The sequence below is a fragment of the Aythya marila genome, assembly GCF_965140915.1.
Source record: "Aythya marila genome assembly, chromosome: 2".
In the NCBI taxonomy this organism is placed as follows: domain Eukaryota; kingdom Metazoa; phylum Chordata; class Aves; order Anseriformes; family Anatidae; genus Aythya; species Aythya marila.
In genome coordinates this window covers 122668357-122691137 of record NC_139043.1, presented here as the reverse complement: position 1 = coordinate 122691137, position 22781 = coordinate 122668357, and the positions used below count along the sequence as shown (strand labels likewise).

Below are 22781 nucleotides of genomic sequence, written 5' to 3'. Positions count from 1 at the left end.
AGCATCTCACCCAGACAAGAAATTAGGACTTAGAGGATGGCTTCACCTTCTGTTAGCACAGTCAGTGACTGCCACGGTCTCTGTGTCAGTGGCTGCTTCAGGTGATTCCTGATCTATCCCTTCTTTGGGATGAAGGCAGTGTTTTACACGGGAATGCATAGTTATGGGGTGTTTTTATTAATTAATTAGTTTATTTATTTATTTTTGCACACTGTAACCACTCAAACGGCATTTAAACGTGCTGCTTTGCTCTGAGCCAGACCTGTGGCTGCAAGCCCCCCCCCCCCCCCGAGCTCTGCAGCACACCCCACGCAGCATCCCCCAGGCTGGACGTGGTGAGGACCTTCCCGGGGTGGGAGGGGACCCGTTTTCGGAGGTGTTTCCTGACCTCCCACACCAAACCCACTCCTCCACGCCCCAACCCACTCCGCTGGGGCTGCAGGGCCGGGAGGGAACCGAGGGGGCTTTTTTGGGCTGCACCAAAGCCAGCATCGCCCCCACCGTGTCCGACGGCTCTAGCTCGGGGGTGCTGAGGGCAGAGGAGGGCCCGGCAGCCCGGGGGTCCCCCCCTCCGCCCCTTGTGCCCCCGCCCGGAGCAGCGGCGGCTCCTCCCCGGGTTGGGGGCGCCCGTCGGGGCAGCCTCCCCCGCCCACCCCCGGGGCTCCGCGACCCCCGGGGCGGGCCGCCCCCCACCCTCCCGCCCTCCCTCCCCTGCCCGGGCCCATATAGCCGCGGGGGGCCGGCGGCTGCCAGCCCCCTCGCCCCGACGGCGCCGGGCGGCGGCTCCCTCGCCTCCATCCCGCTCCCGGCCCTGCCCCGCAGCACCCAGGGGGCTCCCCCTGAACCCACCCCACCCCGGCAGCCGCAGCCCCTCCGGCATGGCGCTGTCCCTGGCCGGCGAGCCTGGCCCCACGACGGCCGGAGACCCGCTGGGGATGAGCCCCGCCGGGCTGGCCGCCTACTACCCACCTTTTCTGCCCCCCGCGCAGTACTTCGAGGCCACCCCCGACTATTTGGAGCCCCTCAAGCCGCTGGGCAGGCTGCTCCCCTCCTCGCCGCCCTTACCCCCCTTCAGCATCCCCGCTTTCCTCAGCCAGCCGGCCGCGCTGCCCTGCGAGCCCATCCCCGGCCTTTCCCTACCCCCCTACGCCAAACCTCCGCCCTCTTCGGTCCCCTCTGTCCCTTCGGAGGGGTCCCCCTCGGGGCCGGGCACCCCTCGCCGGGCAGCCCGGCCGCCGGGGGGCGGCGAGGCGGCGGGGCAGAGCCGCAGCTACTGCTTCACCGAGGAGGAGCTGAATGCCGTGCTGTACGGGGCGCTCCGCAGCAGCCAGCTGGCCGGCAGCCTGCACGCCATCTCGGGGCTCAGGGTGCCCCCCGGCAGCCCGGGTAAGGGTGGCCCCCCTGGGCGGCGGGGACCGCCCGTCCCCTCGGTGGGGAAGGGACGGGGGTCGGGGGGCAGCCGCTGAAGAAGAAGGGGTCCCTCTGCTCTCCGCAGGTGCTGCCCACTCCTCGTCGGCCCCGCCGCCGCCCGACAGGGACTCGCTGCAGCTGCCCGAAGGTAGGGGAAGCCCCCCCCCCGAGCCCCTCGCTGAGCCGCGGCTCAGCCCCTCTCAGCCCGGCCTGTCCCGTCCCGTCCCCCCCCGCAGGGTTGGCGGTGCTGAGGGTGGCCTACGGGGACCTTGCCCACCTCGGAGTCTTCTGCACGGACCCCATCCCCAAAGGAGTTCGCTTCGGCCCTTTCCAAGGCAAAGTGGTCAACACCACCGAGATCAAGACCTACGACGACAACTCGCTGATGTGGGAGGTAGAGCCGGGGAGGGTTGGGGGGCTCCCCCTCCGCCCAGAGCCTCGGCCCTGGCTGGGTGGTGGGGTCAGAGCATGCAGTACGCCCCTTGGCAGCTGATCCGCTTCTTCTCTGCCCTGCAGATCTTCGAGTACGGGCAGCTGAGCCACTTCATAGACGGCAAGGGCGCCTCTGGCAACTGGATGTCCCTGGTGAACTGCGCCAGGTTCCCCGAGGAGCAGAACTTGACGGCGATCCAGTGCCAGGGGCAGATCTTCTACGAGAGCTGCAAGGAAATCTCTCCCAAGGAGGAGCTCCTGGTGTGGTACGGAGACTGCTACGTGCAGTTCCTGGGCATCCCCATCAGCCTGAAGGGCATGCCGGAGGGGATGAGACCCCCGCCGCACCCCGAAGGTGAGCCGGGAGCAGCCCTTCAAGGGGCACAGCCCTTTATTCCGATGGACCGTGTCTGGCCACCATTGGACCCCTGTTAGGGGAGGTAAAGGACCTCTGGCATCTCCTTTTTGTTGTTGTTTTTTGTTTTGTTTTGTTTTTTCACCTGCCTCTTGCTCTGAACACCTCTCCAGCCCCGTGCTGGTGGGGCAAACCCCCGACCCGGGGATGCTGTGGGGCGGCAGTGCTGGTCCCTCGCAGCCTCCAGCATCCCAAAACAGCAGCTTCCCCAGCACCAGCGAGCCTGGGGCTTTACACCCACTGCTGCTGCCCGCTCGGAGCAAAAGGCAGGCAGGCACCCCTTTCTGCCCCGGCAGCTTGCTCACGGTTTGTTTTCCCTGGGAGCAAAAAGTGTGTATGTGGCGATTGTAAAACATCTGGTGCTTTTTGGGGAGCGGCAAAGAGCGAGGGGCTGAGCTTCCCTTGGTGCCCCAGCAGCCCTGCTATTGAGGGGGACAGTATTTTTGGAGGACAGGGTCTCTTTCGGCTATTCCTGTTTGGGTCCTCTTTTAATCCTACGATTGTGCACTCTTAACTTGATGACATTTCAACGCGATTAACACTGCTGGTAAATGGCGGGGTGAAGCCGTTCCGATCTGATAATGCTGCTATTGCTTGTAAAAGAAATGCCAAATGTACTTATTCGGGGAGAAATGTCCTTGCAATGTGCAGAAAGTGTGACGCTCTTCTAAGCAAAACTTAGGTTTGAAAAAAGATTTGTGCAAATACAGCAAAACTGGAGCCGGGTGGGAGGATGGTGGGGCACCCAGCAGAGAAAGGGAGAGACATTTGGCACATTGGCATGGAAAAGGGCATGGACATTTCTATAGCTGTTTTCTTAGGTTCCTGGTCCTGATAGTTGGTAGATCCCTGTTTTTTGGTTTGTTTTTGTTTGCTTTTTTTTAAGGTTTAAGTTACTTTGCTACCTTTAATTAAAGGCAGAGAAGGATGTGTTAAACGATTGAAATTTTTTCTGCATTGTTCCTAAATTCGGCTGTTAAGAACAATTCAAAATACAAAAGAAAACCAAATAAACACGGTTCTGTTTGATAGCATTTTGAAACCGACAGAGAAGGTGGGCAGATTTATTATTCTTTTGGGGACGGGAAGCGCAATGGGATGGTGGACAGTATCGCTAAGCACCTGGCAATGTTTCCCCGCGGAGGCAGCTGTTTACGTGCAGAAATCTGCATTGCTTTTCCGTATAATCTTCTTTCTGCTTAGGGAGACAAGGATGAAGTCGTGTCTTTGCTGAAGTCAGTAGGTAAACAAAATAATTTCACAGGGCTCGGGGCTCTTGTTTGCTCCCTTCCGTTAGAAAGGAAATAGATGGGCAAGGGTAGCGTTGAGTTTGCTTGAGACGCAACTTGCATTTTGTTAATTATAATGTTAAAAGCGTTCTGGCGGTATTACCCTTCTGGGCACTTTCAGTTGTCAGTCGGGCACCAGCTCTGAAAAGGCAGCAGATTAGAAATTCATCCCCTTTGCTGCGGTGTAACGAGGCACTGGCACTCTCCCTTCAGACGCCGGGGAGAGCTTCAAGTGTGAGCGGTGCGGGAAGGTCTTCGCCTACAAGTACTACCGGGACAAGCACCTCAAGTACACCCGCTGTGTGGACCAGGGGGACAGGAAATTTCCTTGCCACCTTTGTAGCCGATCCTTTGAAAAAAGGGACAGGCTGAGGATCCATATTCTCCACGTTCACGAGAAGCACAGACCTCACAAGGTGAGCCTGCTCCCGGCTGTCTGCAGCTCCCAGCTCTGCTGGGGTGAATAATTAAGGAGCTTTTTTGGCCGAGGTAAGACACTTCTTTTCTCCCACTCTTGGCAGTTCTGCCTATGAAGGACAGAGGCTGTTGGACACAGCAGGAGTTAAAAGTTTCACGCTCACTGTGGAACAGATTTTCAATTGACAGAAGCAAGTCCGTACTGAAATACTTGCCTCAGCCCCTCCAAACAACTCTCTGTAGCACTGGTTTCCTCCAGGAGCACTGGGAAGGGAAAACCAGGCTTTCCTAGAGGCTTGGGAAGGGCAAGTCACAGTGCTTGAAATGACACAGTTAAATTAGTCTTGAAAACCTTCCAAATACCTATTTTATAGAACATCTTGGAATAAAGTGGATTTTTCAGGAAAAGTTTTTACAACTAAACTAGCAATATTCAATAATAAACTAGCAATGTCAGAATATGGTATTGATTTAGTAGCAGGTTTAAAATATGTTTCTATTCAATTTTAGGTATAATGATTATAGAAAATGTGATATTTGAAATACCATATATTTTTTCCTTTCCCTTCCCATAGGAAAGAACTATTTTAGAACAGCAGGAAGATAAACTTGTTCTGAATAGATATTGCATTTAAATGGGAACAGAGCAACTTAAAAAGCAGGGATTGAAACTGTCAGTTAAAAATTTCCTTTAAGACTGGCCATCATAGTTTATTTTCACCCTAAGAATGATTATGTCTTTCAAAATAATTTTAAGAGGAAATTATTTATGGTTTCATACAAATTCCACTAGAGTCCATGTAAGTCTCTCAGTCGGTTTCAGCATCCTCAGAACTGGGCTTTATTCTGCTCCTGGCAGTACCCGACAGAGGCAGCAGCAGCTCATCCCATCACAAGTGCTGTTTGTTTTACTGCTCTAAGGAGAGGCACTTCTGAAAGATCAGGCTGGAGGCTAAGTGCTGCCACTGACCTGCCATTCCTCAACGATTATTCTAAGGGGTCCCCTTAAAGCATCTTCTGGGAAGTAGTTTGTCTATCTTACTTGTTGAGTTTTAAAAAAAAAAAAAAGGCAACCGAAGATTTAATTACATTTTTAAGGTAAATGGGAACATTACAGACATTTTGGGGTTTTAATTACTGATGTGTAGTATGTTGATGTTCTGAAGTAAGACAATTTTTGATGGAGCACTTTTAACGATATACAGAAGAAAAGCTTTGAAATTTTGCATGATTTCTCCTCTTTAAAAGAATCCTTCTTAAAAATATGTTAATTCTGACTACATTTCAGATTTGATCCTTAAATTACTGATAAGCTTGTATGTAAATATATGTAGCAAAATATACAGACATATCCCCTATAGCTAACAGTTCCTTACAGCTGTGCTGTTGTGTGCTTCCTTTTAATTCTCTCACTTGTTTTTCAGTGCTCAGTATGCGGGAAGAGCTTCTCTCAGTCCTCCAGCCTGAACAAGCACATGAGGGTTCACTCCGGGGAGCGCCCCTACAAATGCGTCTACTGCAACAAGGTCAGGCAACTCCCCAGTTCACCCTGGGTCCCAGCCTGTCCCTCTGCCTGTCCTCTGCTGCACTCAGCAGCACGCCGGGTGGTGTCTCTTGTCATGCTTCATCATCTTTTTCTATCTAAGAAGTCAGGAAATGCCTTCTTTTTCGGTTGATATTCACGTGAGGGGGTGCATATTTAGGCGCAGTTGTGAGTTGTGGTGAGAGGAAGGGATGAAGTGAGAGGGTTGTGTCAGATGGAAATGGTCTCCAGTTGCATCAGGGGAGGCTTAGATTGGACATCAGGAAGAATTTCTTAATGGAATGAGTGGTTAGGCATTGGGACAGGCTGCCCAGGGAACTGGTGGTCACCACCCCTGAAGGCATTTAAGAGGCTTGCAGTCATGGCACTAAGGGACATGATTTAGCAGTGGACTTGGTAGTGCTACATTGATGGATGGACTTGATCATCTTACAGGTCTTTTCCAACTAAAATGATTCTATGAAAGTCCCAATTCTGGAATCATGTTCTTTATACAAAAATGTTTTTAATTCATGCAAATGGCTGGGACTGAAGAAACAGGATCAGGTCTCTGTGCTTCTGCTTTTCCATCTGATGCAGAATTTGTTAATTCCCAGCTTGGAGAGCTGCTGCAAGGTTAAAGTCTAGGAATGCTTAAGAGAATTTCAGTTTCCATCCTAGGCACTCAGCTGGTAACCTATTACACTTTTTCATCAGTTAGTTTTTGATCTTACTGACATTGCTTCTGCAGTGTGGATGGCAGGTTTGGCCCAAGAGCTAGATCTTCACAATATGACTTTGTGTGTGCTTACCTTGATGTAACAGGGCAATTTATGGAAACAGTACTGCAGCAGGGTACAGAGGCTTCATTTCAAAAAGAAAGTGAGCAAAGCCATATGGGTTTGATTAAAAATTTGTTGATCTGCTTCTGCTCACACCAGGGATGATTCAGGTGATCCTGAGCAGACAGTAGACATGCATACTGATTTTGGATGGTTGATGGGATGGCTCTGGGTGCTATGTGCTGCCCTGGTGTCAATGCTATGCAGAAGCACTCTTAAGTGTGTAGCAAGGTGCTACCGATTTTGTAGAGAGAAATGGCTTGTTTATGGCAACACTAACACATAGCTGAAGTGTCTTATAGTAAGGAACCTTAGAAGTTTCTTTTCTTTCTTTTTTTCTTTTTTTTTTTTTTTTTTTTTTTTTAATTGATTAAAAAAAAATCCTAGACATCCTGAACAGTCCTAGGCAAAGTTTAGGATGAAGTATCATCCTTTAATGATCTGATCACAGGAACAGATGTGAGAGTTTTACAGGTCGCCGTGTGACCAGATCCCTCTGGGACATGTGGTACCTGAGATGTGTTGCTCTTTATTATGAAAATTTGTGATGGTTCAACCACATAATGGCACTAAAGAGGCTCTATGGGTGACAGCTTGACCTACCTGCCTACAACACCAGTTCACAGCATTTCAGCTTACAGCGTAGCATTTTTTTCTCATGTTGCTGGTAGTAGCAGGAGTAACAGTCAGTGATTTTGTGTGGTCTGCAAAGAGTAAAGGGCTTGAAAATGCCTCTATTGGGGGAAAAAAAAAAAAAAAAAGAAAAGAAAAAAAAATCTTTTGATTATTTTGCAACATATATCTGCTAAAGTCTTAGGGATTGGATTTTCTCCACAAATGCATAAATTTTTGAAGGGGATAAAGTCAAATGAGAGGGAAAAAATGGGCTGGAGATGAAAGCACAAGAAAATGGATTCTGGATCACATGTGAATTCTGGCAGCTGAATTCTAAGCAGTATATGTGAACATGAAAGGGTTTAACTTTGAAAATAAACACTAAAGGGAAAAATGCACTATCTTTTCCCTGCACAAAGGAACTGCAAAGCTAATTAGGACAGTATTGACTTGACTTCTCATCCTTCAACACGTAGAAGATATTTACTGGTGTCTGTGGTGAGAAATCTTTCTCTGAACTTCATCTAACTCCATGGACTCAACTATATCTGTATAGCTGGATGTGATAGCTGTTACTTGTTCCTTGCTGCTGGGAGCTTCTTTTTCTTTTTCTTTTTCTTTTTCTTTTTCTTTTTCTTTTTCTTTTTCTTTTTCTTTTTCTTTTTCTTTTTCTTTTTCTTTTTCTTTTTCTTTTTCTTTTTCTTTTTCTTTTTCTTTTTCTTTTTCTTTTTCTTTTTCTTATGATGTCAGCTATCTGAGGACTTCTTTTCAGGCTTTGCAGTGCTTCTGACGGGCTCTGGGTTACCTGAAAATGTGAAGTAGGTATGAGAAAATAGAGCCCTCTAAATTTCTCCTGCTTTCCTACCCCACCCTACTGTGTTTCAGGCATTCACAGCCTCCAGCATCCTGCGCACGCACATCCGCCAGCACTCTGGAGAGAAGCCCTTCAAGTGCAAGCACTGCGGCAAAGCCTTTGCCTCACACGCCGCCCACGACAGCCACATGCGGCGCACGCACAGCAGGGACAAGGGTTGTACTTGCTCGCTGTGCGGCCAGCACTTCCCCGAGCAGGAGGATTACCACTTCCACATGAAGAGTCACGCTGCTCATTAGTCAAAGGTGGACAGGTCCTGGACCAGCTTCGTGTGTGTATTTGTGTATGTGCATGTGTGTTGGGTGTGTGGACACCGCAGGAGGTGACTGCCATTTACCCTCGCAGTGTGGGTCCCAAGCTCCTTTCTAAACACCGGGCACTGGCTTATTTCAGCTGGGGTGAACTCCGACATGCACTAACCCTTTCTCCCCTTCCTCTCTTCCTGCGCTCTCATTTTCACAGCCAGGAGTGAATGTCACCCCCCACAAGCCTTTCGTGTGTGAATATCACTGTGATGGATGTTACCATACCTCTAATGCACCAATCTATGGACTGCCTGCTGCTGTCCACGCCAAAGCTTGTTTAGGGGATTTTTTTAGCAAGCGTGTTTACCAAAGCCAATTTAGCCAATTTGTTTTGTTTCAGCACATAAACAAGTGTAGGGCCTATTTCCCCATATTGTGGAAGTTCCTTAATGACTCCCTAATTAAATGCAAATGTGGTAGGAGCAGCGCAGGGATATTTAGATCTGTTTGGCCACAGGGACAGGTGAGCTGACCACAGGGAACTCTAGGACAGTGACATTGCTCTGGGGGTAGTGATACCACTCCAGGACAGTGACACCAACTCTTCCTCAGCCTGTCCTGGCTGCAGCAGCAATATGGGGAAGACCAAACCTGAAGCTGTTCCCAAGCACCAGTGAGCTCCTAAGCGGGTCACTAGCATTCCAGTAGTCTCAGAGAGACTTTGCGCTGGGCTCAGCACAGGCCAGGTGTAAACATGATCCCATCCATGGGCTCTTCTGTCCAAGTCTCAAGGCACAAAGGTTTTTAAACCAACTCTGTGGTACCTCCACTTGGGAACTAGGAAAACTTTCCCCTCATCTTAAATTTAAGGCATGATATGTCTGATGGACAGTCCCAGGACTTCTAAACTCCAAAAGCTCTCTGCATGTGAAATTCCTTCTCCAGACCATGGGATTGTCTTCTCCTTTGTGAGAAGGCTGAAAGGCTTCACCCTCCTTTTTCTCACTGACAAGGCAATATGCAAGCAGGTTAGAAGTGATTTGTGTGGGCTTTCTATTGATTTCTTTTTCATAAAAGGGAAGTCTTTGCTTATGAAAATGGCATTTGCTTTCTATTTAAAAACTACTCATTTAGCTATGGATAAATATTTAGCCTGAACCTTTAAGCAGCCTAAAACTGGTTTTCTTTTACACTGACTTGGAGACTTGGAATTGTTATTGCAAGTTAGGCATCCTGTCCTTTCATACCAACAAACTGACCCAGATGAAGCAATCTTGGTACATATTAAAATGGATAAATAATAATAATAATAATTTTCAGTGTAAAATCTTAGGTGATTAGACTCCAATTTTGGCGAAATGTTTCCTTAATCTTTAAGAGTCTTTAACCACGTGTCTTTCCCTGGCAATGTGAAAGCTCACATGAAGGTCTGTGCTGATGGACCAGCATGCATAGGGAGTGTCATGACTGGTGCAGGGGCCTCTGTCTGTCACTGCATGACTAGTGTGATGGGCAGGGGTCTGCATCTGTGAGGGGCTCCTTTGTGAGTGGGAGTGTTTTGTTGCATCCAGGAGGAGTAATAGAAGCCCTTGCTGGAGCTGATTCATTAATGCAGATGGTTTGATGTCATTGGGATGATAAAGTTCTCTTTTAATATCCTAAATCAGCTAGGATTAACGAGGCCATGGAGCATAAGTACAGAAGATAAAAATGTATTTTGTGCCTAACTACTTTAATATCTCCTTAAATACAGTATAGAACTGGAAAAATGTTACTTGCACATTTAATTATATCTTGCAGATACTGTATAAATATATATATTGATTTGCACTAATTTTTACATGGTTTATTGTAAAGTTTTTTTGTCAAGTTTCTTTGTCCTCATTATTTTCATGGTGTAAATATAAAAAAAAAAAATACAGAGAACCACTTACTTGTAAGCAAAATACCAAGACCCAGCACTAGGCAACATATGAATAAGCAGCAAGTATAGCTAGGGGACCTGAATCTTAATTACAGCTGCATGCCTACAAGGAGGTGTTTTTTTCCCATGCATACAGAACCCCAGCCAACAGAAAAGTGAATTCTGTGTGTGAAGCCGTTGCTGGTTCAGACCCATAAATAATCCTGGATTTGGTGAAATCATCGACTGCTTAATCATCAGCTTGCTTGTAATGAGGCAAGTTATGACTAGGAATGAGTTAGGAATGCCATGACATGCAGTTAGCTTCACATATAGGTAATCTTGTTGTTTCTTGTGAATGAGGGTTATTTACTGAAGTGGTGCATCTTCTGTAGTGCGTTTAGCTGTGTGCATTTTCTTCTGCATAAAGAAGCCCCAAATATCTCATCCTAAAATATTAGGACTCTTCTACAGTATTGTGTTATGAATTGTCTGTAAAGGAGCATGAGAAAGGTTTCACTTGTACTTGTGGCTGAACGTACTGGTTGTCTTGCACATTAAACTTATATGTGTGAATGTTTTATTCTAATTGTTGAGGCTATTACGTTGAGATTCACAGAAAGGATGAAAATAAATTATTTCACAGAATCATGGAATCATTTGAGGCTATGGTATACATGAATGGGGTGCAAACTGTTTTCTGCTTAGTGCATTAGAGTTGTATATTTGAGGTTCTAACAAATAGATAAAGGGTGTTTCCCATGTTATTTGTAAGTCATTACTGCATCAAACTGCCTCTCACCGGGAATTAACAGTCCTCCCTGCTGGGTAGCAGCTGACTGCTTAAGGAGCCAAACACAGCCAGTGGCTTGATGGATCGGGCCATAAGTGCCCTCATAGCTGATGAGCACTGAGGCCATTCACTTTTGGACCGAGTTCACTCCCACTTGGAAGTGATGTGACGAATCTAGATGGAGCAACAACAAAAAAAAAGCATTTAACTACCCCACGTCATCCTGGTCTGAATAGAGAGCCCCAGCTGCGTCTGCTGCTCCCCTCAGGTGGCACAGGGCTGCGGATAGCGGGGGTGCACTTGTTCAGCACTCTTCACAGCCCTGTGGGGAAACATCAAACAGGGGGATCGAAGGTGTATTCTGCAAGGAAAACACAGTGACTGTCAGTGCAAACACACTTATGTTCTTGCCAGACAGGGTTTAAGAGATCAGATTTAGATTAGGGGATGCCTCTGTACATGCATCCAGTTGGCATCCCATGAGTTGGTGTTTTCCTCCCCAGGGATTTCAGCAATAGAAACACATTTAATTGCACCTTCGGTAGTAACGCTGCCAGCAGCCTGGTGAATGAACAGCCTTGGCTGGCTCAGGCAGGATTTCAGATATTTATACCCTTGCACAAGAAAGAGGAGGCAGAAAGGAGGGGATGTGTGTATGCCTGCGCACAGTGTGCTTTTTGCCTGGCAGCTGCCCAGGATGGATGCAGCACACAGCTGCTTGCACAGGGTTGGTTTGAAGAAGGGAGCACACCCTGAGCCAAGGCAAAGGAGAGCAGGAGCTGTGTCTGATACTGCATCCTGCCTCCTCTTTCTCTTGGCTATGATTAAAAATGGTCTCGCCAAGGGGAGCAGCAAGCGAGTCATTGGGGTGAATCAGACACAAGCTGGTTCTAAGTGCTTTGCATTAACTTTCGGGGTCTTTTAAATGTTAAACAGAAAGTGTTCTAAATAGAAACCAGGGGATGAGGGCAATTTCACCTATTTTGTTGGGCTGGTGGGAGAGAGATGAGCGTGTGTGAGGATAACTCCTGAAAAGCCGCCCGGTGAATGACAATAGTGGGACCAAAACAAAAAGGTGGTCCCACAGCTCAGGCTGGCAAGTGCAAAGGAACAAAGGCCTGTCCAGTGACATCTGCTGCCCCCAGCACCTCCCCAGTGTTCAAACACCTCAGCCCCATCCCCCTGCCTCTCTCCTGCTGCCCCTCCAAGGAAGCTGGGAAGAGGGAGGTGGTTACCCACCGGGGGCAGGCAAGAAGCAGCCAGCAGCTCAGTGCATTGACAAGAATGGCAGAAGCAAATAGCAGTTAGTCCATTAAATGAGGGAGATCATTCACTAGGGAAGCTCTGACTGGCAGCTCTATCCTCCAGGAAGGGGTGTCTCAGTGTACTTAAAGAAGTGTCTACAGTGCCTAAAAGGCACCTACACGAAAGCTGTGGGGGGATTCTGTGTCACGGGGTGTGGAGATAGAACAAGGGGAAATGGTTTTAAACTAAAAGAGGGAAGATTTAGAGTAGATATAAGGAAGAAAATCTTCACTCAGAGGGTGGTGAGGCACTGGCACAGGTTGCCCAGAGAACCTGTGGATGTCCCATCCCTGGAGGTGTTCAAGGCCAGGCTGGATGGGGCAACCTGGTCTGGTGGGAGGTGTCCCTGCCTATGGCAGGGGTTTGGAACTGGGTAGTCTTTAGGGTCCCTTCCAACCCAAGCCATTCCATGATTCTAGGGTCCCCAGCCTCACATGTGCCACCACAGGGTGTGCTGGGGTCTGGTTTACACTTATGGACACAATCACTGTCACTTCTTTTCCTCTCTCCCCACACCTATGTATCCCCTTACAGTGTCTCTAAATGCACATTCTGTAGGGTGTCAGGCTCTCTGCTTTCCTTCTTCTTTGACCCCAAGTGAAATGCTTATGTCTATGTTTTCAGAGTGTTTGACTAAAGCTTTAGAAAGGACAGACCTCTGTAGGTTAATGCCTTTTCTGAAAAGCTGATCTATTCAATGTGTTGGCACCTGGAAGTACTGGGCAGCACTGTAGAAGAGTACCAGGGCACCTCTTCCTGTCTTACAGCCTCAGTCTCAGCCACTCACTGCACCGGGCAGCTTGTGCTGTAGTGGCTGCCTGGAAGCCCAGCCTGGCTGCATATCAGCAGTGCAAAACCCAGCTTCAGTTCACGGGGCTAACCTCTGGCTAGCCAAGCAATTTGGTGAAGATCACTGCTGTGTGCCTTAGCATGAAAATGTGGTCATATGGTACCACATGGTCATACCAACTGTGGTACTAGTAACCTGTAAAGCAACAGTGAGATGATCTAATTTTTCCTCCTTTGGCTTCAGGAACTTGAGCAGAGCCTGTAGGAGATGCCTTGATCCTTGATAGAATTTCAGTAGCAAGTAGTGGGTGAAATCATGCTGTGGAGACCCTGCTCCCTAGACAGGAAGGTTCAGACTCATCCTTTGGCTTAGTCTGAGTGAAGTCATTGGAGTCCCGTCCAGTGCTGCAGCAAGCAGTGGCTGTGGTTTGGAGAACACTGGTGTGGTGTGGTGGTAGGGATGAGGATGTGGTGGCAGGCTGCTGGGGTTCACACACTCCCCAGGGAGGTTTCACTTTCCCACAAGTGACCCGCAGGCTCTCAAAGTGGCCACTGCGGTGGCCAGGGCAGCCCCCCAGCTGGCCGGGGCTGACCGCCAGCTGAGGGATTACCTGTATTGATCCCTTAATAGCTGTCAAGGTGGAGAGAAAGACTACTCTGCCACAGGCCCTGAGCTCTTAGTGGAGTGGGATCATAAGCACCCCATTAAAAAGGTTTCATTCAATAGCAATCTTTACCAAAGTAAATGGACAACAGCAGCTCCCCCGCCTCCCGTCCCTAATGCAAGAGCCATTACAGTGCAGGAAGGCAGCACGCAGGAACATCTCTTTCTGCAGTATCAGTTTCAACAACATCCTCAAACGACTCTTTTAATGAAAAGTGGATTTTTTTTTCCAGGGCCATGAAAACCCCAAGGAACAACCGATGGGGAATTCACAAACCTCCCCCCAGCTGCCAAAGTCTGTAGTGTGGCTGCTTCTCACTCAGGCACCCATCAGTGAACAGTGCAGGGTGGGGGGATGGAGGGGGGGAGGAAGCAGGCTGGCAGCACATTATTTGCCCAGGGATATGAGTTCTTTACCTGTTCCCCAGACCCTTACCCAAGGGTACTGTCAGCCAAGTATTTTGGAGGTTTGAGGAAGGAGACTGAGCTTAAGTCAGTGTGGGAAAGGCTGCCTGGACTTAAGGGCTTTTAAATTGGTTTTGTGTTTTTATCCTGCTGTCACACCATAATCACAATGCTAACATAGCTTTTTTTTTTTTTTTTTCCCTGTATGTTTTGTTTTGTTTTAATTGTGCAATATCCAAATTGAAAAGTATGTTGATTTTGGTAGGAATAACTTAAGAGTAACTGGCCAGATGTCTTCATCTTCAGATGTTCTGTTCAATCCAGTTCTGCTGCTGTCAGTTCTGTAACTGTAAGCCATGAGCAGTAGGACCTGGCATGACAAAAACATTCCTCTTTTATGGCTTTGATTGATTTCATCCCACGGGAGCTGTTTGGGCTGGAATGTTATTATGACAAAAAGGTTCTATGGAAAGGTTAAAGGAGAGCAGTTGTTCTTTCAAATAATAAAAAATCATTTAATTTTGGAGAAATTCAAAAGAGAAGAGAAACTGAAGTGACTGGTAGCATTTAAAACTTCCACAAAAATTCCTGGAACTTTTTGCTCAGTGACTTTTGTTGCCGTTGTTTTAATTGTATTTATCTGGTAGATGGATCACTTACGTTTCTGACAGCAGTAACAAAATAATAATCTTTTTTTTTTTTTTTTTATCTTTACTATTTCTTTAGTCTATGTCTTTAGGACACACCCTGCTACCAGCAGAATTATATGTGTTTAGAACAAATTACATCTCTCTATGATGTATACCAATAACCAAAGATGATGCATGTTGTGTATGTACAGGTTTGTGCTTTTAGTTATTGTCATATGAAAAAAAAAATCCATAGTACTCACGACACAAGGTATGAATCTTGTATGTAATAATAAAGTTATACTAGGTGGGTTAAAAGTGAAGTATTTTGGATTATATGATTCCTATTTACTTTTGTTTTTATAACCATATATTTTATAACCATATAACCCTGTCCTCTACAGTATATTCATATTTTCCAAACATATCTACCATTCTTAACAGAGTATAAGTGATTTTTTTGTTTTGTATTCATGTGTGTATGTATATGCACACATTTGTGCATTTGTGTACACATAGGTATTCCTGTGCATACGCATAATGTCTATCGAAAACGTCCCTTTGACAAATCAAGCAATACTGGATATTCTAGTACACTATAGAACTTAAGAACGTCTACTGTCATTTAAGATGAAGATTTATTTCTTATTTGGATGCTATTATCACGGAAAAAAATACTGAGTACACTAGAGCTTCTTTTCAAGAAATGCTGTGACTAAAACTAGGTACTCAACTTCATCAGTTTATTTCCCAGCTCAGTCTAGAAGGAGGGTTAGCTGACGACTTTACAGCAATAGCAGATGGCAGTCTCTCTTGTTGTACTGATGATTATGGCCGTGTGTCCCTTGGGCCCCTATGGTTCTTACCCCTTTCAGTTTCTGTGTTGAGTTGGTATTTTGCATTCCTTGTATTATTTTGCATTTCCAAGACCCTTCTGTAACAATGAGAGAGGTGCCCAGCTGAAGGTGCAAGTCCTCTGAAGGAGCTGCGCTGGGAATATATTGTAGTATTTGCTTTTGCTGAGCTATTCCACTTCATAGTGTTACTGTATTGGTACTGAGGATCAATAGATCTGGACTATGCAGGTCTGTATTTGTCAATTTTTCAAGTCATATTTTCAAAGATTTCTACGTGCAAGAGTAATCAAAGGATCAACCTCATATATAGTTGAAGACCAAAGGGAAACTATTATAGAGATTAGAAACTCCTGTGAAGTTTAACTTGCAAAGTCCAAAAAGAAGCAGTTGTCTGCCTCTCCTGGAGAGCAAGACAACATCCCTTGTCCCTTCCTCGGCTGGCAATTCAGCATTATCCAGAAGCATTACACGTTGCTTATATACATGTCAATTCCCGGGGGCCCTTAAAAAAAGAACTTTTAACCTGCTATTGTAACCATTCTCATGGGAGGCTGCTGCCTCCCACCTTTCGCCTTGCAGGGGACGGGGCATACTTATTTGAATTCAGCATCGGCATCTTCACTGCTCTCTTTTCTCTTCGATGTCACCTACAGGGTGTGGAATCAAAACAAAAAATAAAGTAAAGCTAAATAATAATATTTTTTTTAAAATGACAAGATTTAGTGGAATAATGTATGTCTGGAGAAAAAGAGAAAATGCATGTATGTAATGTATGTCTGGAGAAAAAGACTTTACAAATTCAATCCATTTTTGCCTTGCTAAACACGGCATTTAAAAGTGTCAAACGTCAAGAAACAGTCAGCTCGGTTAACTACCTCCGAAGGGGCCAACAGGTCTTTCAGTGCTATTCATCACCTTAAAGACCGTGCTCTTCACACGCAAGATCATGAGTTTGGTCTATTTTACTGAAACCTGCATATAAATTAGACAGTCGTCTTCTACTTTTTTTTTTTTTTTTTTTCCCTCTCTCTTTTTTTTTCGTAAACAACTGTAGGATTGTTGCGAGCTTTCACGTCTGTTGGATAGCAATATACCTATATATATATATATATTTTAATGTGTGTGTGTTTGTTTTCCTAGCCGGATCTTTAAGGATTTTATTACGATCAAATGCTTACTTTTCGAAAAGGAATAGCTAAGATGGGGGGAAAGTGTACCTATTTTATTATTTTTATTTTATTTTATTTTATTTTATTTTATTTTATTTTATTTTATTTTATTTTGTTTTGTTTTGTTTTGTTTTGTTTTGTTTTGTTTTGTTTTGTTTTGTTTTGTTTTGTTTTGTTTTATTTTATTTTATAGTCCACGCAATTGCTGTTAAAATACTCAATTCACTTAAAATTACCAAGGAAAACCTGTCAGATATGGTCCTTTGTGGCTGGACATCTAGACCAGGGCAAAACATCTCTGAATCACCTTGAGGAATTCGCGACAGGACTTATATTCACGTAATTGCTAACATTTTTAATTTTTTTAATCAGTAAAATACATGTCATTTCCAATCACTGCTTTTCTCTGCCACGTGTTTGCCGTTGAACCTTCTCTGGGGAAAGGATTTTTTTTTTTTTCTTTTTTTTTTTTTATGATTTAGGCACCTCGGTCTCTGGAAGCATCGTTTTGGGAGGGAGCGACACTGGTACCTCCAGGACCGCCCAGCCGGGTGAGATGTGCAATGGGAGACTCGTCCAGCTGATCGATGGGAAAGGGTGCTAAAATCTGATTTATCCATAAACGTCCCCCAAAATACATGGAGTGGCCCGCAGGAGCGTTACTTTATCTCTGAACTACCTTCCTCCCCTCCTTCTCAGGGCTTATTGCCTGCACTAATAGGGTCTCGGGTCTTTTCCTGATAGATGCCTGAATGGTAGGCAGTAGATTTAGAGATAATAATGACAATGACTCTGATAATGGCCGGCTCCGTAGCCTAAAGCTGACGGCAGGGAGTGTGAAAGGATCCTGGCCCAGGCGGGCCCAGCACTTTCCTCCCTTCCTGCTGGGAGATTATCTCCACCCTCAGGAGTTTAACTTGCTCTGAGGGTCAGCCCTCTTTGACCCGCTCCCTTCTGACACCAGGATTGACATGTAAAGGTATTTTCGAGCATCCCTATTGATTTCACCACAATGGAGCCATTGCGGCACAATGCCCCAGCCCTGGGCTTTCTGGCCCTGGCAGCAGCTGCGTAGGGGCAGGGGATGGATGGAGCAGGATGGGGCTCTGCCGAGCCTCAGTCCTGTGAGTGCTGGCTGCCACCGTCCCCAGGGCACCTTCTCCAAGGCAGCCAAGACAAGGTGGAAGCTTGCAGGAGAGGGAAGTATTTGGATAACCTTCTGATCAACGTGTTTGTAACCAATATTTACTGTCTTCTTTGGCACTCCCCAAAACAATAAAAGTTTCCCCCTTGAACATTTCAGTGTGCTGACCTCTGCCAGGTCCTTGTCCTGCTGAATATATCTTCCTAATCCTGTTTCTTCAATTCCTTTTGACTTTCCAAGGGCAGAGTTTGCATTTACATGCCTGGTGATGTGGTTGCTAGATTATTGTATATATACTTCCGTAACCAACATTAGAAACTCTTGTAACACTCTACTAAGCTAATAGCTCTCCCTCTTTTGGCATTTGTCAGTGTAGGGCATCTATCCTCACTTTAGCTGGGGCTCTAGTAGCTGATCAGAATATCCTAGGCAGGTCTCCCTGAGTTCCTTTTCTACCCCTTTTCTACCCCTCTGTAATGAAGTTATTTATTTGTTACAGGCACTTAGGTATACGTGGAATTTCCTCCTGCATTGCTGAATTTCCTTTTGTGCAGACTTTCTCCTTGGAGTTGAAGCCCTTTTGTTATTTCAAGTAGCGAACAAATCGACACAACTTTGTACCTACTTAAAACTTTCAAGATTATAATTAGCACATATATGGGAAAAGATCTAAGCCATACACGCTTTTTAGAAGAAGAAAGATGCCTGTATTGCTTGATTAAAACCTTACTGTCTGCTACACCAGTTACACTGATTAGAATTTACTCCTTCATTAACAGTGTCTTAAAAAAATAATTATATTTATGTTGAGATACTTATGGCCTGTTATACCTCTTATTTCCTCAGTAATATTTAGTAACTGTTCCCTTCATATCCTGCCCATATTCAAGGGCCTGGTGGAAAGCAGGTATAACAATTAGGTGCTGCTGCTATATGCTTATTGCCTTTTATATTTCAGATGTAAAAACATGAGAAGTAGAACATGAGTCTCTTGAGATAGGTTGAGGCCTCTTGATGAATGGTGAATTCAACAAAAGCTTTAAAACCAGCCTCCTCACTATGATATTTACTACTCAACACCCACACAAAACTGGGATCCTTCCCCCAGATGCAGGGGCGTGAATAGAGGGGAGAGGTTCCCTTGGAATAAAAAAATTATATTAGAGGATACTGAGATTGTATCATGACAGATATGATGCAAGAAGTCAAACAGATTAAACAGAAGAACAAAACAAATAATTCTAGTTCCAGTGAATTATCATCAGAGCTTTGGATTTGTTTTATGTAAGTGGTTGGTTTCAAATGATAACTACAGATGGGGTAATGGAAGACTAATGGAAGACCCTGATTGGTATTCCTTTCCTAAGAACAGTGGTACAAAGATAACATCCTTTAAAAGAGGAAGTTTTTGTTATCCCATTATCTTATTTCTCAATTAAATACTTGTCACACTAGAATCCGTGCTCTGACATTACTATTTCCTTCTCTTTTGTACCTGACCATTTTGATTCGTAATTCGCTTGTGTGTAAATATATGTGTATTTAGAAAGGCATGCTGATGTGAGTACAATGAAAAAAAAAAAAAAAACACATCTAAGAATGTTATATATTTTCATGCTTACAGATTACCAGGGATGCATAAAATACACATTTTGTATTACCTGATTTAAAAGCCTAAACTTGCAATAACAAAATAACAAATCACATGCCTGAAGTCCTGTCCTCTGAAGCGAAGCCTGAAGTGAAATTAATATTATGCTTTTCTCTATATTTTGCTGTACATTGGATTCACTTGGTTATACAGATGCTTTGATAGCTTTTAAGAAATATTTTGAAATATGTGCATTCACTGTACTAAAGATAATAACAACACATTAACTCTCAATAGTTGTATCTTTCTAACGAAGTAGAAAATAAAGAAAGTTTAATTAAAAAAATGTGATAATGGTGTCTTTTTACATTATTGTGACATCATTATATAGAATTGTTAGTTACAAGACTGGAAAGGTGATGGTGTGTATGTGTATATACACAGGATTTTTATTGTTTTGGGGAAAATCCTTGTTTTGCTAAACTTGGAGATCAAATTATCATCTTTTATTCAGAAGCCAAACTGCCATTCTGCCTGCTAATCCTTATCATTTATTCTGATAATTTCAGTTTATGATCTTTTGGCTAAAAGCAAGTGAAGAAAACTGTCTTCTCTGTCCTGGTCTGTTCTGGACAGTGCAGGTTTCTTCTGAAGAAAAACACAGTTTTGAGGGATAAAGCCTTCAATAAGCTCTCCATGAATAGGCTTCCTGATGTTTGTCAGTCACTAGGAGTTTCTGGGGTCACTACATAACTGACAGACCAGCTTCTCCATGTCTGAAGACTTTTGCTCTTCTTATGAAATAGTGCTCCAGGCACAACACTTGAACTTTTGTGCTTCCTCCAGTCACGGCATGTTTTACTAAAGGAATAGGACAAATTCTTTGGGACACCAGAGGCTCAGCTGGTTTCTTACTGATACAGAAAATCCCAACAGAAAAAAAAAAAAAAAAAAAAAAAAAAAAAAAAAAAAAAAAAAAAAAAAAAAAAAAAAAAGGAGGAGCTAACTGGAGCTTTTTGTAGTCTTTATGAAATTCACTTCATGACTGAGTTTTTGTTTTTGTTTTTGTTTTTGTTTTTGTTTTTGTTTTTGTTTTCTCCCTGATTGTGTCTTTCCATGAGCACAGATGTCCTTGGTTGCTCTTCATTGATAACTGATACAAAGCCCCTGCTGTACTTCACCACAATGTCTGTAACCAAAATAATAAATAAATAAATTTATTTTAAAAAGGGAGGAGGGGGTGGGGGATGACCAAAAGTGCTGGATAGAACAGATAAGACATTTGCTCTTGATAATATGAAGGCTTCTTACTAGAAATTGATTTCTTGATTTTTTTAATGCCTTTTAACATAAATATACTCCCATTACACTTCAGGTTTCAAAAAGTAAGAACACATATGATTGACATCTATAAGTATGTCTGTGTGCAGCATATGTGCCCTTTTCAGTGATCCTATTGAACATATCTCATCCTAAGATGTGTGACCTTGAGTTGTTATTGTTTTAGTAAACTCAGCCTGGTTAGGAATCTTCCATTAATGCCCTAGAAGGAAAGCTACAGCTCTGGCCCCTGGGATATCAGCAATAGAGGAATTTCACTGCCTCTGGACATTGAAATCCACTTGTTAAAATATATGCTAAGTGTGATAGATCCTAACCTGACATTTTTCATTTGTTTTTAGGGTGATAGAATGCGATGTGGCTTTTTTTGTTGTTAGAGTGTGTTTGTTTTTTTTTAATGTCATCCTTTATTTGTGTTTTAGAATAACAATTTCACATACTTGGAAGAAATATATGGAAAAATAGGAAAAGAAATCTTTTTTATATACAGCCATCTTTTTGTTTGTTTGTTTGATTGATTGATTTGTTTGTTTGTTTGTTTTTTTCCAAGGCACATCTGAAGAGGAAAAAATAAAAAAAGATTTTAATACATCATGGAGCTACCATACTTGATGAGCAGGTTCACCCTGTTTAGGCTATGAATGCTTTGGCAGATAACTAATGACCTGATACAAGAATGCATAACTGAGAATGCATAATTCAACAAGAATCTTTGGTGTTAGAGGTCCTGGCAAATTTTAACTAGCCTGTTGCTGCAATCCCAAGGAAAGTGAGAAAAAGAATCAGCAGCAAATATTGAAAGAGGATGACACGGATTCAAACAGGATGTGTGCTTTGTGATAAAAACACTGAGAAAACAAATGGGATACAAAGGCAGTATAGCACTGTTAGCAACTATTTAGATCATCACAAAGTCCAGAGGTGTCTAGAGGAAGATCAGGTTTGGGAGGGTCAGGCCCCATGTTGCTATTTCTGCCCTTCTAACTCCTCTGGCCTATGGAGTGATGGGCTGTTCCTGAAGCCTTCTCTTGAGCTGTTCCTTCCCCATTACACCAGATAGAAATCTTTCACATTACTCAAAATAATGACCTTTCTATGGTTGTTTGATGATGGCAAGTCTGGTTTGCATTTCAGGGAAAGGTATATTTGCTCAGATAAAACCATTCAGCAGTGTATGTCCAGACATTGATTAGGAGAGCATCACCATAGAGTCCTGCAGAGCGTGGTTGCCACAAAAAGCAATATGTCCCAGTGTCAGAAAGTGGTGGCCACCATGCTTATGGCAGTATTAGGAGGAAGAGAGAACTCACAGCTGCACAGAATAAAAGTTGGAATGACATCTTACTGAGTCAAGGGAAGGAATGGTAGTCTTCATATGCCTGACCAAACCTTTGTTGTCCTATTCCCTGGCTGTAGCCAGTTTAGGGCAGCTATACAATGCTCTGCAGCATATGTAAGATCTTGGCAGCAGGAGCTGATTGCCCTTTCAGTGGTGTCTGCCAGCTGTGTTGCTGTTTGTGTCTTGTGATGGTTATCTGGCTTGCATGTTTCTAAGTGGGGTGAGGGGTGTTAGGAAGGGAGAAGAAATGGCTATGGAAAAAAAAATACAGGTAGAAGTTATCAGTTACTTCATGAATATCAGTGAGAATAAGGTTGGGCTTTTTAGGCACGTTATCAGAGCATGGTAAAAGTAAAGGAAATAATAGAGGGTGAGAAGGAAACAAGACAATGTGAGGAGGAGAAGAGTGAAAGCAGAAGGACAAGACAAATGAAAGACCTTGTCTGAGAAAACAGTAGGGCAGTGGGGTAGTGGGAAGCATCAGATCAGGTGGGTTGGAGATTTGATAGGAGTTGGGCCTTGGCTGCCTGAAGTTCTTCACTGAGATGGAGTACAGTAGAAAAGCAGCAAGCCAAAAGTCTCTGAAGAGTTGTTTACTGTTCTCTAAGCAGTGAGGGCCAAGCCCCCACTGCAGTTTCTTTGCTTCTGGATACCCCTTGGTGACAGGGGAGAAAGGAAGCTCACTAAGCCCAAGTGTCCTGTTCAGGTACACATGTGCTGGCTGGGCCAGGCTGGGAGCAGCCCCATCCCATGTTGGGAAGAGAAGGACTTCTCTGTTGTTCTGCTGGCCC

The 22781-nt window shown here is 44.6% G+C and overlaps 1 protein-coding gene across 1 annotated transcript; it reads left to right on the top strand.

The window, feature by feature from the left end:
- Positions 1–878: 878 nt before the first annotated feature.
- On the top strand, positions 879–8055 carry PRDM14 (PR/SET domain 14; the record flags this gene model as incomplete). Its single annotated transcript, XM_082752758.1, has 7 exons — positions 879–1386; positions 1496–1558; positions 1647–1804; positions 1927–2197; positions 3760–3962; positions 5388–5489; positions 7828–8055. The coding sequence occupies 7 exons, from the start codon at positions 879–881 to the stop codon at positions 8053–8055; spliced, it is 1533 nt and encodes a 510-aa protein (XP_082608884.1).
- Positions 8056–22781: the final 14726 nt, after the last annotated feature.